The sequence below is a fragment of the Anser anser genome, assembly GCF_964211835.1.
Source record: "Anser anser genome assembly, chromosome: 1".
Taxonomy (NCBI): Eukaryota; Metazoa; Chordata; class Aves; order Anseriformes; family Anatidae; genus Anser; species Anser anser.
The window spans coordinates 53,902,213-53,920,562 of NC_139720.1; the positions used below are offsets into that span (position 1 = coordinate 53,902,213).

At 34.5% G+C, this 18,350-nt stretch overlaps 1 protein-coding gene across 16 annotated transcripts in view; it reads left to right on the top strand.

Moving 5' to 3' along the window:
* The window catches only part of PPFIA2 (PTPRF interacting protein alpha 2), a 343,054-nt gene that overhangs the window by 191,569 nt on the left and 133,135 nt on the right, over nt 1–18,350 (top strand). For all 16 annotated transcript variants that reach the window (XM_083807695.1, XM_083807685.1, XM_083807694.1 and 13 more), the window contains one exon: nt 16,408–16,509. In XM_083807695.1, coding sequence (XP_083663821.1) covers nt 16,408–16,509 — 102 coding nt within the window. The remainder of the gene's footprint in view (nt 1–16,407; nt 16,510–18,350) is intronic.

An 18,350-nucleotide genomic window follows, 5' to 3' on the forward strand; every position in this document is an offset into this window, starting at 1 on the left:
TTTATCAGGAAAATTGATTACACAGTAGGTAGCTGAAGCCAATTATCTGTCATGTTGTCACATTGTCTCTGACTCAGCCATGGCAATTTACTGTTTTCTGTTTTATACCTAGATTGTAAGTTCCTTCAGAGAGAAACCATGTTTTTCTCTGGTTTCAAACCACATGTTGTGATGAAATATTAGGCCTCAGGGTATTTTTTTTAGGCATATTGATAGAGCAAATTAATATAAATCATTTAATATGAAACAAATCTGTTCTGTGTATGGAATGTTAGAACATAAGGACTGAGGGGAAAGTTAGGTTACTTTCACTTGGGTCAGACAGAAATGCTCAATGTATTTGACCTTAATGAGATAGTGCTTCAAAGTATTATACTATGGAAAGATATATTTAGTTTTCTTAATATTTTCAAAGGGCATGAAAGCACTAGTTCTCTTTATCACATTGTGAAAGTTTAGTTCTTGTCCCTTCAAACAAAGTTTACTGGTTTAGACTTCCAAGTCTGACTGACTTTTGAGAGAGACATCTGAAGTCAGATTTATAAGTCAGGATAGAGGAATCCCAGCTAGATAAATAGACAACTCCATCCTTGAGAAGGAATCTAGCTGTTGGATTTAGGTTATCACGATGCAGATGACTTTTTTAAAATAAGAATTCCCAAAATATTAAGGTATTCTTGGGATCTAGTTTGGCCAGATTTACTGTGAGGGACTAACTTTCAGACCTGGATAGCCTTGCCACTTTAACCAATCTGATGGAGGACATGGCTGATGATGCACATCTGTCACCTGGGTCCCAGCATGAATTCTTTTCTTGATTGAAAATAGTGCAGTAGGTGCTAGAGGCATTGCTGCCTGGTACTTTTAAGCCATGGGGAATCATTTATGACATTACTGCTGCCATAGAAACCTATTTCAACTCAACAAAAACTCAATTCATGGAAAAAGCTTTTGAGTCTGAATCATTCATATGTTGTTACTCCTAAGAGGTTTGACAATGCAGTCGAGATTTCTAGAAACATTTTACAGTCCCTCAGAACAGTACTTTTATTCATATGGTTTGAAACTCTGACTCTATCCATAATGTAGTCACGTGTTTTGTCATTTTGGTAGAGCCTTAACATAAATTAACATTTTGCACCTGTGCCTGCATTGTATCATCAGTTTCTAAAGAACTGAAGAAATCTGTAAGAGCTATTGAATTTCTGCTGCTGAGTTCTCAGAATTTCAGAGCCCAATACTCTCTGACCAGGTTCATTTATGTATTCCACAGAAGGAGGGTTTAATGTTTAATGCCAAATTTACTTATTTGAAGGTATTTGTCAGTACATGGGATTTTGATTTAGAAAAGTAATACAGCAATATACTGAAATCAGAACATAAGCAATTGCAATATACAGTTGAAACGTGATAACCATTGCCAATCTCTTTATGCTCACCACCATGACACTGGATGTCCCCTGTCTCTTGGAAAGAATACATACATGAGTTGAAGCCAGCTCAAGCCCTTTGCTCTCTTCCAAGTTCATTTTGCTGGTTGTTTGATTTTTATATTCTTATGTTGGGCTGAGCCTCTTCCCTCATGCTGGGCTGGTTGGCACAGGAGGACAATGCTTTCTCTAATTATTTAAGGGAAGGCCATTTACATAGCCAGTTGACCTACTCAACTGATAAAGCCATTCATCTACAGTAAAGGCCAACCCTTGGTACTGAGATAAGTTTAGCTCCCTTTACGACAGCTGTGGCCACTTCCTACGTTCTTTTCTGAGATTTGTAAGCACATCTTTCTTGCCTGCCTTTACTGAGCCTCTTTCATTGTAGAAGCTCATTGATCAGTCACGCAGAATCAGTCATGTTGCAAATTACAGCAAATATTCTTGGAAGAACAAAATATGAAGAAAAAAGAAAGTGGATCATATATGCATTTACCTCTTTTCTTAAGTTCAAAGGAGAGAGCTTTGACCATTCAGATAATAAAGCCACCCAAATCCAGGTAATAAAAACATTTAATTTGTAAAATACACATTTTTAGTCAAATCTCCTGGAATACATAAAAGATGTCATAAAACAGAAAAATCAGTAAACAAACAGAAATGTACTGAAAAGTGGTATATAAAAAAAAAAAAAACAGAAATAGAAATATAAACAGAAATATGGTACAGAAATATGGTATATAGAAAGGTAAAAAATAAATCAACTATATGAATAATTGTTTTTATTAAATAATTAGTTCTTTGATACCAATACAAATAATTGTTTTTAAATGTTAAAAAAAAAAAAAAGCCTGTGAAAAAATATCCAGTTATTACAGAGAAGGCCTTTAGAGAATAAGCTAAAAGAAGTAAAACTTTTCATTTATATTTAAAAATTAAGTTAGGAGTACGTTCTTAAGCAAACTGTTAATTGCAGATCTAGCAAAGACCTTGTACTCAGATTATCATACAGTTTTACATAACCTATCTAATAAAAGGAAAATAAATCTATTTAGGTTTCAAAATCAGTTCTCATAATCAGTTCTTTCCTGTTGAGAGAGTATATTTGCATCTCTGTTTCCAGAGTTTCTACACATTCAGATAATAAAGTTCATCAGTCGGGTCCAGATCAGATAGAGTCCATTGCCCAGAGTAGTTTCATACTACACTGAGCCATCAGCTTTCCAAACTGTTAAGTGGCTTAGGGATTTTGCCTGCCAGGTTACCTGTAGATGGCTTGCAGACAGTCTATAAGATGGTACCTGTGAGAGAGCTGAAGGTGGGAGCTGCGTGGCCACATTTGGGATTTAGTGGCAGCTACGATGTAGGCCTTGGCATGGAACAAGAATCTTTAGAGTTATCTTTTTCTTCATTTCATATGGCTAGGATTCTTCCATCTTTTACATCCTTCTCACCACAGACTCTGTTAAACAACATAAACAGAAGTGCTAAAATGGATGTCTGCCTGCAAGAGCAGGGATATATTCAAGACATTTTGGTAAATTAATGTGTGATGTTTATATACTAAATATAGTATATAGCCAGGCAATTACCTTTTTGTGATGACAGAGATTTCAGAGCTTCGGATTGGGAGGACTAAATAAAAATTTACAAAATATAGTATAGTATGACTGCTGTAATTATTAATAATCTTTACTACACTCGACTAGGTCCCACTGCTTTGTTTTAAGCTGCAAACACATACATTCTCTAAATAATGGGGACCTAGTGAGGTACTATTTTCTGAAGATTTTTGGTTTTCCTGTTCAGAAAAATCTTGCTTTTATTACTGAGAAATTTATTTTCATGTATCAATGGCATGATAAAATGCCATAGTCTTAGTTTATTTTCTACTTTTTTTTTTTCATGTTAAAAGTACTAAATCTCATTTCTCTTGATTGGAATATTTCTCTACAGCTATAAGAGATTTTTCCCTTCTACTGAGGAACTAAAAGGAATGTTTACATTTAACGTAAAAGGTTTACTGTAAAGCTTTGGTGGTAATTTATGCAAATGAGAAACTCTTCGATTTTACTCACCTTTATCTAGTACAAGAAATTCTCATCTAGAAAGACTGTCATCCATTAAATTTTGCTTTCAACTTTTGACTGCTTTTTAGCGTCATCTTGATTGCAAATATCTCTCCAGCTAATGCTACTTGTCATATCTATATATTATTCATATTTTGTGTTAAATTATGCTGTGCCCTCCTTTCCTTGTTTGTTTGCTTCTAATTTTGTTTGGTGAAAGTTTGTTGCATTTTTCGCAGCTTTCTGAGATGGCTAAACTTTTTTTATCAGATATACCAAGTAGTTGATGAGTGAAGGGAGGTTCCTTTACTTATTTATTTACTTTTATTTGCTTTCTGTTTTGCTGAATAGATATTTCCAGCTTATTCTTTATAAATTTGTCTCCGCCTTTTGCCCAGTTGCTCATCAAAGAAAGCATTAGCCACATTTGAAGACCTGACAGAATAAGCTGTTTGAGCTTGTTAATTGCTATCAGCTATTAATTACTTATCGGTTTATCAGAGCAAGCACAGAGATTAATATAAGGCTCCTATAACGTGGATACTTCAGAGATACAATCCTGATCACATTTGTGAATGCTGGTATTTAATCATGTTGTGACAGTATTATCTCATCCGCTGCTATGAGGCTGGTGAAGGTACCAGAATAAATCATCCTGGCTATAAATGGAGGAAAGAACGCCAGGTGAGACCTGCCCTTGGCCTTGAACTGTGGCTCTTTACCCAGATACAATAAAAAATTGCCTTTTAAATCAATGTGCTGCACAATTATAAATAAGCCTCAAGAAATTGATGGGTTGCAGCTAGTGACTATCTTTTTAAAAAAATATATTTTTTTTTTCTAATAGCTCTAATTCAGATTGATTTCTACACCCATAGGCTCCAAAAGAGGGGTACCAGGGCAAAAGTTGCATTGTGTAGTTGTATATTTTGGCTGTCATGAAAAATACAAACATCCAGCTTAGCAAAGATAGGATCTTGTCTCACTTAGCAATATTGCATTATGAATAGCTATAGAAACACCTTTGTGAAGATTTGTGAGGTTATAGTAGTAATGCGTTTCACCCTAGCTGGCAGTTATAAGCATGATCTGAAACAGGTGTTTCATTTCTGTTAAATTTGTGGTGTTTGCCTTTGTTGGGATGTTTACTTGTCATTTTTATAGCTTTTTTTTTTTTAATGGAAATATCCTGTAAATACTTAGTGGAAAAAATATGTTTTTAAAATACTTTCTTTTACATGTTAGCTTGTTTGATTGTTTGTTTGTTTTAATTTCTGAACCTCAGGGATTAACACATCTTGGAAAAATACAAATCAACTGATTATACAGTAAAATACAAAAAGAGAGCTTGTGAAGTGTTTCTATACAGTGAATGATAGACATGTATCTATGGTCAGATAGAAAATATGTCTGTATGCATTCTCTTTCACAGGGGAGGCATAACATAAATATGGTTTGTTTATGTTGCACATACACTGGGATTTGTGAAGATCAGTATCATTAAAATCATGTTTTCTCTTCTCACTTGAGCCACTGTGATTTCAGAGGAAGGGTGATCAGCAAGGACTAAACTGTAGTCTAGTATAGAGGGCCATGATATTTAAATGTATCTGGAAAAAGTACTTAGGAGGCTGTTTGTATATTTGTATTTGTGAGAGTGCATGTATTTTACTAAAACACAACCTTAGAAAGGTAAATTTTTATTTCCTCTGCCCTTCATGTGACTCTTTCAGATCTTGTGGTGATAGATGTAATCCTAAACTTAGGCTTTCCGAATAGAAGAGCTCAAAGTTGTCATGTATACCCTGTTCTGAAAGATATCATCTATGTTTATTTAGTTATCTGGAGACACAATGTAGTAAGAAAAGACAGATGCACTACTGAATCGGTAGTGATGTAATAAGATAATGAACTTCAAACAGGAACAGTAGCTCTACAGCACCTCAAAGGCAACCGGGCTTGTTTGAAGTGTAGCTTTCATTTAGAGGGTTAGATCTGGATCAGCAAATCTCCAGACTTTTCAAAGTGACAGTTACACTTCAAACAAGCCCAAATGTTCCTGACGTGTGAGGGGAGAGGGGAGGGTGCGGGGGGGGGGGGGGGGGGGGGGGTGAGTGGTTGGAAGGTTGAACAGAGGTGAAGATTAGGTAGCAATAGGAGCTGCAGGAGGAGAAGAGTTTTCAGATTCCAGGAAGTTTCAGATTTTAGGCCTTTGACATACACTTGTAAATATTTTTAATTAAGCCTAATTAAAAACAAAATAAGATATGGGTTTGCCCAGTTTTGAATTTTCAATTTTACAGAGAAACATGAATAGTATTAGGTGGAGTAACCTAAGTTACATAACTAAATTAGCAAAACTTTAGTCTGGTTCATATATTGTTTTATGTATGTTTCATATATATTAGTTTATATGAGGTGACCATATGTATATTTGAGTATTTCTGGCATGATGTGGTGGTTTTACCCAGCTGGGCAGCTGAGTTCCACCACAACCACTCTCTCACTCCCCCACCTCAAAGGGAAAGGGGGAGAAAATACAATGAAATGGGCTCAAGGGTTGAGATGAGGACAGGGAGATCACTTACCAATTGTCATCACAGGCAAAACAGACCCAGCATAGGGAGATTAAAATAATTTATTGCCTATTAGTAACAGACTAGAGCAGTGAGAAACTAAAACCAAATGAAAAACACCTTCCCCGCATCCACCTTCTTCTATGTCCTCCCCCTGAGTGGCACAGGGGAACAGGCAATGGGGGCTGTGGTCGGTCCCTAATGCTTTGTCTTTGCCACTCCTTTGCAGTCACTCTCTGCCCCTGCTCCATGTTGCATTCCTCCCACAGGATGCCATCCTTCCTGAAGTGATCTTGCGATAGAAACAAGAGCTATCCATAAATGCAGTTTCAACATAGAAGACAATATGTACTGTAGTCATCTCAGTTAAGGGAGCTACCAGAAGAAGATAAAGTAGAATTCACAGTAGTGAAATGATATATATGGATTAATTGTCATTGACTCAAAAATGGAAATGTCTTTCAAACATCATTTATTCCTCATTCATTTATTCCTTATCTCATTCTTTGAGATGAGACCATAAACCCTCACAGATGTTTGTTTGAATTGTCGCTGAAAGAGTCACTACACTCGTATGGTATAGTCAGCTTGGTTGCTTAATTGTTCTTATAAAGAGCTTTCCTAGTACTCCCTTCAGTGGCCTTAGTGCAATATATAACCTGATTATGCTCCACTCTCAATGCACACAGAGAATAATCACTCACGTCTTTACACCAAACAGCCTTTTGCTTATTGGAGCAATATCCCCAGTTAAACTTCTCTTCCCTACAGAAAACAGGCTTTTCAATCTGTCCAATTATGCACTCTTCTCTGTCTATTATATTCTCATTTTGAATTCTTGATATTCATCCTGACTGGTCAATTGGTACCCAAGACCCTTGGTCCCCAACCGCCAAACCACCCCATACTGCTCCAGTTAAATACTAGCACATAGAACAGTGAGATGATTACTATGACCTTATATTTGCAATTTCCACAGTTGTTTTTGGAGGTGATTGCCACCAGTGATACCAACTTTAAAGCGATATCTATCATGATATCTAAAACTGGGAATTTTCTTCACTTCTCTCAAATAAGCTTAGACTGGGACCAATCTGACCAAAAGCAGGCTTCTCTAGGGCAAATGAGGCCATTCTCTCAATTCCCTACTTAGAAAAACAAGGAATTCTACATTGTAGGGCCTTTTTCAGCCCTAAAGAGATATTTATAGAATGTTGACCCAATCACATCCTAAAAGTATCTTCTTCCTTTACTCATCTCGGGTATAGATTTTTATACAACATACCTCTCAAATGAGGTGATAAATACCACACAGAAAATCTAACTTTTCCATTCTCAAGACTCAGGTAGACTTGCGGGAGTATGTCTGTATCTATTCTTGCCAGGAAAAAGAATAGATATACAATCAAATACAATTTATGTTAAAAGGTCAGTTTGTGCATGAGATCAGTTACTATACTTCATTCTGATTTTTCTTTGACAATTCTTTTTCCTATAAAAGAGAAAAAAATCCAACATTTTTAACTTAAAGATTTGTTAGAGTATGTCTAATATTCAGCTTTTTATGGGGTGTTATTCAAAATACTGGAATTAAGCAAGTTTACTTTTTCTCTCTCCTCCTTTTTTATCTTTTTTAAATTTTATTTTTTCATTCTGGGCAAACTTATGGAAAAAATGGGAAACAGTGGAAAACACCCACAAGATCAAGTACCTTTTACTTGATTTTATAAAGTTAAAGTTTTATTATTTTATTAAGCATACGTAAAATAGTAAAAGATTGAATGTCATTTATTTAATGTACTATGAAAGGGAAAACTACAATTTTGCTTTGGAAGGAAGGATGTGTTCTAAATCAGAATAGCAGACTTGTTGACCTATTATTAATAGCTGAATTAGTGATCAGTGATAAGATTTACCCAGAGACAATGCTGAGGAAGAAGGGAAGGAGAAAAGTGTCAGAACAGTGCGTGTTCCCCCAAATGAGGGAGAAGTAAAGGTCACTCTATGTCAAGTTTGCCTGGAAGAAAGCAAGATGCTGTGCAGAGGAAGAAGTCGAAGCTAAGTTGAGAGTTTGAAATGTAAATCAGGCATGCTAAAAATCAACCAGACTTGTAAACTGGAATTGGCAACAAAATAAGCTGTAGATTCTTTACCAATATTGTAAGACATGGACTATTCTGTTTACTGGTAAGTATGTGTTTCATCTTACAGTCACCCTCCATATATTCTCTCTGTCAGGATTTATTTTAGGTTATTTCTTAGGGCCATGTAGTGACCTCAATCTGCCTTATAATGAGAGTTGTATGTACGTGTTTATATGCTGCAGCCATTGTACAGTCTGTAAAGCACTTCAATAATTTTCATATTATGTCAGGAGACCCCAATTGTTGGATTATAAACATAAAATAAAACTGTGCCGGCAATGGGAGGTGGTAGTCATGTAATTCAGTACAGAAATTTATTCTTTGCTTTTTCTGCTTCTCTGTAACCATTTCACATATTTTATATTTAATATTTAAATATCTGAAAAAATATGCTCACCAACTGGAATAAAGTCAATCCCATTTTCCTTTGTCTTCAGTCCTTTATGAAATTGTTTTATAAATTAGTTATAGTCTGTCATTTTAGACCATATTTTGCTCTTTTTCTTTATTATATAGGTAATAATTTTTTAACCGTGGAATAGTAAATTGTCATCAGTTTTGTTGCAATACAATATTTAATCAATCAAGACATACTCTTGTGAATATCTTTGATATTAAAAGATATAATTTGAAAACAATAATTTACTCTAATTTAGTCTGCAGCATAACTATATCCACAAATTGTGTACTTTTAGAAGAGGCGGATATAAATATCTGTGAGACAAAGATTCTGAAATACAGTAACTAAAGCACATTGTAATCCAGTCTGTATTTTCATGCTATACTATCTATAATATTGCAAGCTGTTTACAAGTCACCCACCTAAATTATAAATTACGCTTTATTATATTCACAAATGAATGATGTTTTCCCCATCTCACTGCATTTCAGTAATAATTCAAGAACTGTTTATTTTGGTTGCAGACCAAAAAAAAAAAAAATCCTCAGTATTCCCATCAGTAAGAAGCAAAGATCTTAAAACAGTTGTTGCTGTTTTCAGAGGAACAGAGTATGCTGTTCTTCACTGTGGTACCTATTCTAAATTGAACCAATTTGGTTAACATAAACTACAAAATAAGAGACTTTTAAATTTTCCATTTGGTTGCTTTAGGGAAAAGAAAGAAGACTTTAATTTCATTATTGTTCATAAATAGGAAAGAACGACTCTAGTTTGGTATAATTAGATTTGCTACATCATAACAACTAAAAAAGTATTTAAAAGTACATTATATTTTTATAAATTTTAACATTTAATTGTTATGGGTGGAGACTGTCAAGTCCTTTGAAGCTTCAAGCTTTATAGCTTGATACGAAGAATAATAAATAAGAAATGTTGAATTATCATCATCTACTGCCTTGTGTTTGATATGACTTGTGAACTCATATCTACTGTCATAATTAACAATTCTTGCAGAACAAAGAAAATTTCTTGTAACAAATTAAAAATCTGTTGTTGATTATATCATGCCCTTTTTTCCTAGTCCTCTGTTCTACTATTACTGTAACTGTGTAACCTAGCTTTGTTTTAATAGAGCACTACCTATTGGTATTCTTCAGGAAGCATCAATATATATTTTAGTGATCGATATATACAGATAATGCAGAACACCAATTCTAAATTATTTAAAAACAGAGGGAGTGGGAAAAATTATTAAAACAACAGATTGCATACCTCACTCAGCAGGTTTCCAATAGAGAGCAATTGACTGACAAAAAAAATAAGAGTATCAACAGAACACTTTTTACCTGGCATTGAATGAAAATCAGGTTTCTAAATTAGAAATTTGCAGGCTAATTCTAATTGAGAAATAATGGAACACAGGCTTGTGTTCAGCTTTTTGGTCCTGATGAGAACTTTAGACTTGGGTCATTACTTGTGGCTGTACTAATTTTAAAAGTGATTCTAAAAACATGAATTACCTTCGTATTATTATTGACCTAGTTTCAAGTGGATTCTATAATGGCAGATTTGTGCTCGTGTGTCCTATGTAAAATGTCATATTTATTCCTGAAGTAATCCTGAGTAAGAAAATCATTGCAATAAATTGAGGCATAGCCATAATGCTCATGCTGCTGGGGAGATTCACTTTCGCTTCGTAAATCTGTAGGAATGCACTTTTCTACAACAGGAAAATTAGGCAGAATACACCACAAGTCCTGACAGTGGTATATTCTTCCTTTTATCTATAACTATATCTAGAAATACTGGCATTTTGACTAATATTTTTACAGGTAACAACGTTTCTTTTTGGTTGACTTTTAAAATATAATTTTGAATATTTTGGGGCTACTTGTGCTTCTAAAAATCATGAAAGTAATATGATACAGCTGTTGAAATTAGATATTTATTTAAAAAAAAAAATCAGGTTATGTCAGGTTAGCTACAAAGCTAAACCTAAATATAACTAACTGAATATATATAACATATGTTGTATATATAAATAACTGAAATTATTTAATATGTTAAAGGGCCTTAATGAGATATATATTTAATTTGGTAAAATCCTTAGTTCTCCCTTATTATTCTTTCTGGTGTTTTCTAGAAGCAAAATACGTATTTATTTTTTTAGGCATCGAAAGAGAATTTGGAGGATTTTTTGTTGTTGTTCAGAAAATCCAATTACTTCTGTTTTAATTTGGGACCAGAGTCTTAAAAGTAACTACTCCATTCACAATAGTAGGCCATCCACAGACAAGTCTACACTAGTCTGAGTTCTTCTACGCAAAAAGGAACAGTTGAATAAAAAAAATTATTTGCAAGCCTTAGTTCAAAATACAATATAACTTCAACAGAGTATTTAAAGGATGAATTCTGTCATGATGGAGAGCTATATAACAGCTCTTCACTTGTCCCATTTTCTGTTCAATAAAGGTGTTGGTATTATGTATTCTTGTAGATGACATTGGCTCCAAGCCTCTAAAAAGTGGTTTTTGTGTTGTTTTTTTTTTCTTTCTTCCAAGGAGCATTGACTGTGTACTTATGTGTGTGTAAGTGTCAGCATACTTGATAATTTCAATCAATGCCCAGAGTTCTGAAAAGGAAAAAAAAAAAAAAAAAGGAAAAAAAAAATGTGTGGGGTCACAAGTCCACTGTGTTACTGAGTTAGTTTTCTCTCTTACGTAAGAGAAATCTCCTCCTCTTCATTTTTCTCTGTGAATTAATGAACTCTCACATTGTCACATTTAATCATAGTTTCCACAAGCTCGATATCATGCAGTCCACTAAATAAGCCAAACGAGCATCAGTAATGCCTGGATAGTTTGAAACATATTTAGTGGATAAGTAAGAGCCAATAAGATCACACCTTCCCTATCTGAAACCTTGGCACAAGTTAAACAAAGTAACTCTCAGTTCAAATTAGAGATTCACTCATTCAATATGATGTGGCCACATCTACATCATATTATTTAGTATTTAATTTAGTACTAGTGGCCAATTTTCTTAAAGGGGTAAAAACAAAAATCAAACAAATAAAAAAGAAAGAAATATGCACCACATAAAATGGGGAAAAGGGAAACTGAATCAACCTCCTTATATTTATTTTTGGAGAAGTACAGAAAAATCTCTGTGCAAACAGCATCATAGTACAAGCCAACTGGATAATATTAGTAAGACTAATTCAGACTACTCTAAAACTTTGAAAGCATTATTTTATTTTTATGCATGACGAGACCAAAATTTTCATCCTGAGATCCAAATTATATTTCATGTTTTTACCTGGATATTGTAATAATACAACATTTCAAGGCACAGTATTTCAGGGTTTAGAGTTTGAGTTTTCTAATCTAAACCCCTTATTTTGAGTGTAAATGTAATGTTAAACATTTCAGAAGATTGACACTAAACTTGTGACACTAAACCTAAATATTGAAATCTTGTATTCAACCTAATCTAGAATGAAGGACTATTATTATGGCTCTTCTGTAGTATGAAAAAAGGAGACTTTCATCCAGAACTTCAAAGTGTTTTGTCTTGCTAATAGCTGTCAACAAGGTCAAAACTTCTGTGTTGGTAGTGGCAAAATTGCTAAAATAAATCCTTGGTTAAAAAGCATGAAGTATTTTTAGCAATATTTCCAATGAAAGAATAAAAGAAAGAAGGTACAATTTTAGAAAATTGAATTGGATGAAAATGTAACAAATGAAAGGTTAAAGCTCCCAGGGAATTGTAGTAGGTAGTCATTTCTCATGTTAAATGACTTACATCTAAATTTGTGGGAAGGCATATCTGTCTATGTAGATAGTGCTGAATATAAAATAAAAATGGTAAACCCTAACCATTATGTATCCATGCAGAGATAAGTTTATTCTTTCATTCCTGAAATGAACCATGTTTCAAAAATGGAAGTTCCAGAGGAGGAGTTTTTAAGCTGAATCTCCCCAATGACTCTGAAATTGATTTTTTTTTTTCTTTGTCTTACAAATTTTGTCTAAATTTCTCCATTCTTTCATTAAGGATGTGGGTGTGTGTATGATGAGAGGCTGTTTGCATTTTTCATTTGGGTTCAACTCACTCCATACTATACTATACTCACAGGATGACCAGTCAAGTGTTGCAGCTCTAGGGTCTCATTTCTATGGCATGCCCTTACCTTGGAGGCTAGTTGTATAGGTCATGCAAAATGAACCTTGCAGAGCTTTCCTGGGAACAATAAGCGAAGAGAGCAGCATTTGTTAAGCTTGTCCCTAGTGGTAGAGATTTGATGATAAGGAAGCTGTGGTATGCCTCCTCTGCACAGTCCTGCTGCCAGCACATCTGGCAGCGCTGACAGCCTGGCTGTCCCAATGGCCTCCCACTCTCCTGGGCACCCTTGAGCTCTGGCTGTGTCTCAGCTGCTTCACCAGGCGAAGTCCTTGACTCTTGGATTGTAATGCCAAATGGTCCTTTCAGTGGTCACAAATTCCTGTTGCATTTGTTTTCAAGGCTTCTGCTGTCTCTTCAAAGATACACATGGGATAAGTGAAGAACTGTCATTTTGAGTCAGCTATTTCTCAGACAGACTGAGTGTTACAGCCCAAGTAGAGAGACAAAAAGGGAAAAAACAGGCCAAATAGGTCCCAAGATTATATTTATTCAGATGGCAAATATATTTTACTGTTGTTTATCCTGAAAAAAAAAGTGTCCTGATATCATTTTGTAGTATAAAAACAATGAAATCAAATGAGTAATTTTCATGGTTTTGATTCTCTTTATTTCTTAATTAGCTTTATATCCAAACAACTTGTACATAAGCTTTAAGAGTGCAGTTGTGCCTGTCAAGTCCTATTAGTTATGCAACAGATACTACCTTCAGGGCTCACAAAGTATGACTGACCATGCAAGATTTCTGCTGCAAACAATAATTCCAGATGACAGTATTCCCCTGATCTCTGTATATACAGGGGGAATTGCAAGAGCAGAGGTTTTTATCACTGCATGTTATTTATTACATAACAAGATAAAACAAAAATATGTTTTGCTTTCCATCTAACCTGTGGGAGAAACATCTTCTCTGGAGCATTACAGTGTCATATCTCAGGGATACCTTGGAGTGAAAGGACATACTTAAAATGAGTTTCACTTGCAATATTGGAAGCACGAATTCAAAAGCAAGTTTTTATGAGCTCTTATCATAGCTGTTAATTTGTCAAAGCAGACGTGACAGAAAAAGAAGCTCTAGGGCAAACTCAATTTTACTTTTGAGACTTTGCCCGCAAAAGACTTACAATACAAACAACAAGAAGAATAATGCTCTATCATCATTCAATTCAGAGAAGTCAAAGCTCTTGACTTGTTAACTGTCACTTGTATCTCAGATGAAGAGATATGGCCACTTGAGCTCCAGAGGTATGACGAAGTGACTCGTTCTTGTAAATACTGGTACTGCAAATACATCAACAGAGGAATTTCAGAGGACAGCAGCAACTGAATAATTAAAACGTTTGAAGGAGCTGTGTCCATGACTAGATAAAGAGGTCTAAGATACTAGATACATGTAGCCCAGCCAAACTGGCACTTAATAACCATGAGGGTTATAAACTGAAAATATTTGGAGACTGAGAGGACACTGTTAAGTATGGGACTCTGGGAGCAGAATTTTGACTAATGGTTTGTTTTTAAACAAGGGAAAGCTTATGCTGATGTCAAAAGAAAAATTCACAAAGAATACTATCTATGACGTTCAACAAAGTAGTAGAAATTCAAATGTCTATATTATTTCAGATTATATTTACCAAAGCATGAGAGATCATACTGACGGTAGCAGGCTTGGCCTGGCAGAGCAAAGAATGTGCAATTTTATAAACTCATATCTTTCTCTCTTTTGAAGCAAAACAGCAAAAGAACATTAGCAGACTGCTTTGCCTTATGGCAGTTAGTAACTGGAATCATAAGTCACCAGATGATACTTTCTATCCTTTTCAGCACCTCTTACCCATCCAGATACTCAAGCGTATACCAAAGGTCTATTTAAATTTCAACTAAAACAAAACAAAGAAATGAAAAATAGTAGATAAAAATGCTGTCATACTGCTTATATTAGCAGTACTAGCAACATAGATTTACCTACCATAAACACTATAAAATTTATGTTAAAAGAATATAAAGAAAGAATACGTGCATATGTGCTTTCCTGCTTCAAAATTCCAATTAAATCTGACCTTAAATTGCTGGGTGACTATTAAATACGATATTTCATTTGGTATGTGACATTAATTAACAACCTTAAATACAAGAGTTTAAGCAAACCTAGACAGTGTGACACCGCTAAAGTAAGATCTAAAGGCAAAAGTTTTAACAATACTTTTGAAAACTGAAAACAGTTTTAAATCCAATTTACAAAGCTAACTTAGGGACTCTTACATCACATATTGTATACTGCATAGCTTATAAAGCTTTTGACCACTAGGAAGTACGATCAAAATACAGATTAGGAGGTATGGCACAAGACATCATTACATGGTTCGTGTGATCAATAGCTAATCTCTAAAGCAAAATCCACTGAGAATATCAGAACAACACTTTCCTTACTGCCATGCAATCTACCTGGAGGCAGAAAGTAAATTAAAGTTCAGCTGCTGAAAAAAGGAAAAAATAGTTATATATTGATAATATATCAATATATTATTGACAATATCAATCTTATATTATCAATAATAGTATATATCATTAACTATTTATAAATTAGTTTAAAACAGAATAAGCCTAAGAATACCTACCAAACTGTTGAAAAACCCTTTAGTTTGGATAAAAGCTGCTTTCCACAACTTGAAGGGAGAGAGCAGACCAAGTTCTTTAGAGATCATTGCCAGCTTTTGTCTTAAATAGATTTAGTCTCAGCTTTATCCTACTGGCTGATGAGATAAACCACCTGGACATGTTTTTTTTCTTAAACTGCTTTCTTTTCGGGGAGTTAGGAATGACTGCAGTTTAATCCTGGCTGTTTATGGGTGCTTTTAAGGGCTACTAACTATTTTTGTCAAAATCAATTAATTAACTTAATATTTAAAAATATGTTTATACTTTTGTTAAGTAGCAGTGCTGTTCATCAGGAGACCTATTTTTTTCTGGTACATGATTTTTTCTGGCCATATTACAAAGGCTTCTCATTCTTTGTTTCACTGCTTCCATGAGATGTAGAATGTTTTTGGTGTAATGGGTAAATCAGCTACTACCATCTAGTATATGTTGGGCTTGTCAAAAGTAGACAGATTGAAACCTTTTCCTTATTGAAATTAATGGCAAATCTCTGACTGACATTTGTATAGGTAAAATTTAAGTATATATTTGAAGAGTAACAGTAAATCAAGACCTTTAAATAGGAATATTTCACAGATACATATGTGGATACATTGAGTTGAACCTCTTTATGTGGGTCTCTCTTGTTATGAAATAGGCCAATTTTGTTTTCCTTGTGCTGTAGTTCTGGTATGTTATGTATGGGGGATGTTGTCATCATCTCAGACCTTCTTTTATTTCTAAACTTATACTAGTATTTTGCATGGGTGCTTTTTATTAGATTTATTAGTCTTGCAATGAAAAATGCGTAATTTTAAAAGCTTTTGATAAGTGTTGATGTTTATGTATGCTATTTTAGTTTGTATTGATGATTTGTAAATATTATATAAATCCTAAAACTGTAGAAAGCATATATATTTAATGATTTTGGTGTTTAAACTTAACTTCATATTTGATTTTATTTCATAGGAATTTGCTGCACTGACAAAAGAATTAAATACATGTAGGGAACAGCTGCTTGAAAAGGAGGAGGAGATTTCAGAACTGAAAGCTGAAAGAAACAACACAAGAGTAAGTATAGAGCAGACTTTTTCTTGACATCATGTATGTGTAAAGCAGGAGGAATATACTTATATATAAATTTAGATCATCATTTGTGTAAAAAAGAAGATAAAATTCCTTGCCTTCCTTGCAAATGTCTTTCAATTAGTACGAGATTTATCAGAATCTCAGTAATAGTATATGTCTACAATACTACAGTTCTGCAGGAAATTACTGTGTGTTTTAGCAAGATATATTAATAACAGACTAAACAACAAACACATTTTGTGTATAATGAGGTAAGTACATTCAGTTTTAATGTTTTCTGTAACAAGGGACTCACAAAGCTTTCCAAGCCACTGGCCCTGCAAAAGTAGCCTGCATGCACCCTCATCTCTTATCAAGGCAAAATACAGAGGTATGGCAGACCCAGCTTTCCCTTGTGCCTTGGATTTGATCTGAATAAGGATGAGGTGAAGGCTGCCATGTGTATCACAGTGAGAAATGCTGTTTAGCGTACATGCAGCCATTGTGATCCTTGAAGTAAATGTCATTTTCCATACAGCTGAGAGAGGACAAGATTTCACCTTTAAATTTGCTATATTCTACTTCAATCAAAAGCTGTTATTCTGTCTGTAATCAAGAATCCATGATAATGCCTCCTGGTGTCTACAAGATGATACAAATGTAAAAGTGTGTAAAATGGCTTGAGAAAAGAGATGGCCAGATCAGGCAGGAGTCATATTGGAAATAAGCATACGGAATAGATCTCAGAGGCTGAACACCAAAGATGTTTTCTCACATGCATATTCCATTCTTCTATGTTCTGGGTAACTGTTCTTGCTTTCATCCTCTCACTAAACTAATAGCACTTTGGCATTGCAGATAACATATTTCCTTGGTTAACTGATTTGCATTCTGAAGGATAACTAACTAAGTGCTTGACAAAAGAACTGAGAGAGGGTCTTTCTCACTGCTTCTTACTGCCCAGATGTAGCACCACAGTGCTATAGACTTCAGAAATCCAAAGGTGGACAGGTGATACAGATTTCTACAAAGAGGCAAAGCTGCTTCATCTACCAGCTCAGAGGAGCAAGAAGAGATGATCACTTTCAAGTGCAAAAGTCTTAGATGTGGTGAGATTGGAAAATGTGATGGGAAACATAGATAAAGCCTACTTTTTCTCCCATGGTTTTTGTACAATCTAACAGTCCAAAGTAGCTCCCACAAAAAACAGAATTAATGAATAGAGAAAAACATAGGAATTGTAGTGCATTCTTTAGGTTTAGCAAGCCGTCTCAACTACAAATCTGAAGTATTTCTAAAGCTGCTTAAATTATCATTAACTGCTACATGTATCACCTGTTTTTAGTGTTTGGAAGAAAACTAGGAAAGTCAATTTAGAAAACCATTTATATAGAATAAACAATAATTTGTGTTAATTTCTAGCACAAACTAGAAAAATAACCAAATTTGCAATGTTATCTTCTCAGATGCCATATGTTCTTCATAAGAATGTAGACAAAACTGCCTAGCACAAAGCCTTTTCCATTTCTCTGCAAAGCCAATTGAACCCCGAGTATGGTATATTAAAAATGCAGTGTACCAATACCTATTGTGTGTCTGATATAATAAGCAGCTCAGAGTAGGAAAAAAAAAAAAAAAAAAAAGAAAGCCCAGTGGTCAGTGTCACATACCAAACTGTGAGAGAAAAGGAAACTGAGTCAGCTACAAGTCAGACTGTGCTCTGTCATAGCACTTCCTTTGCAAACCAAGAAACTTATATATTGTCCTATCTTATGCTTCTTATTCTATGTAAAGTACAAGGTAAGAGATTTTCTATGAGAACTTAATACTAATTAATGAGAGTT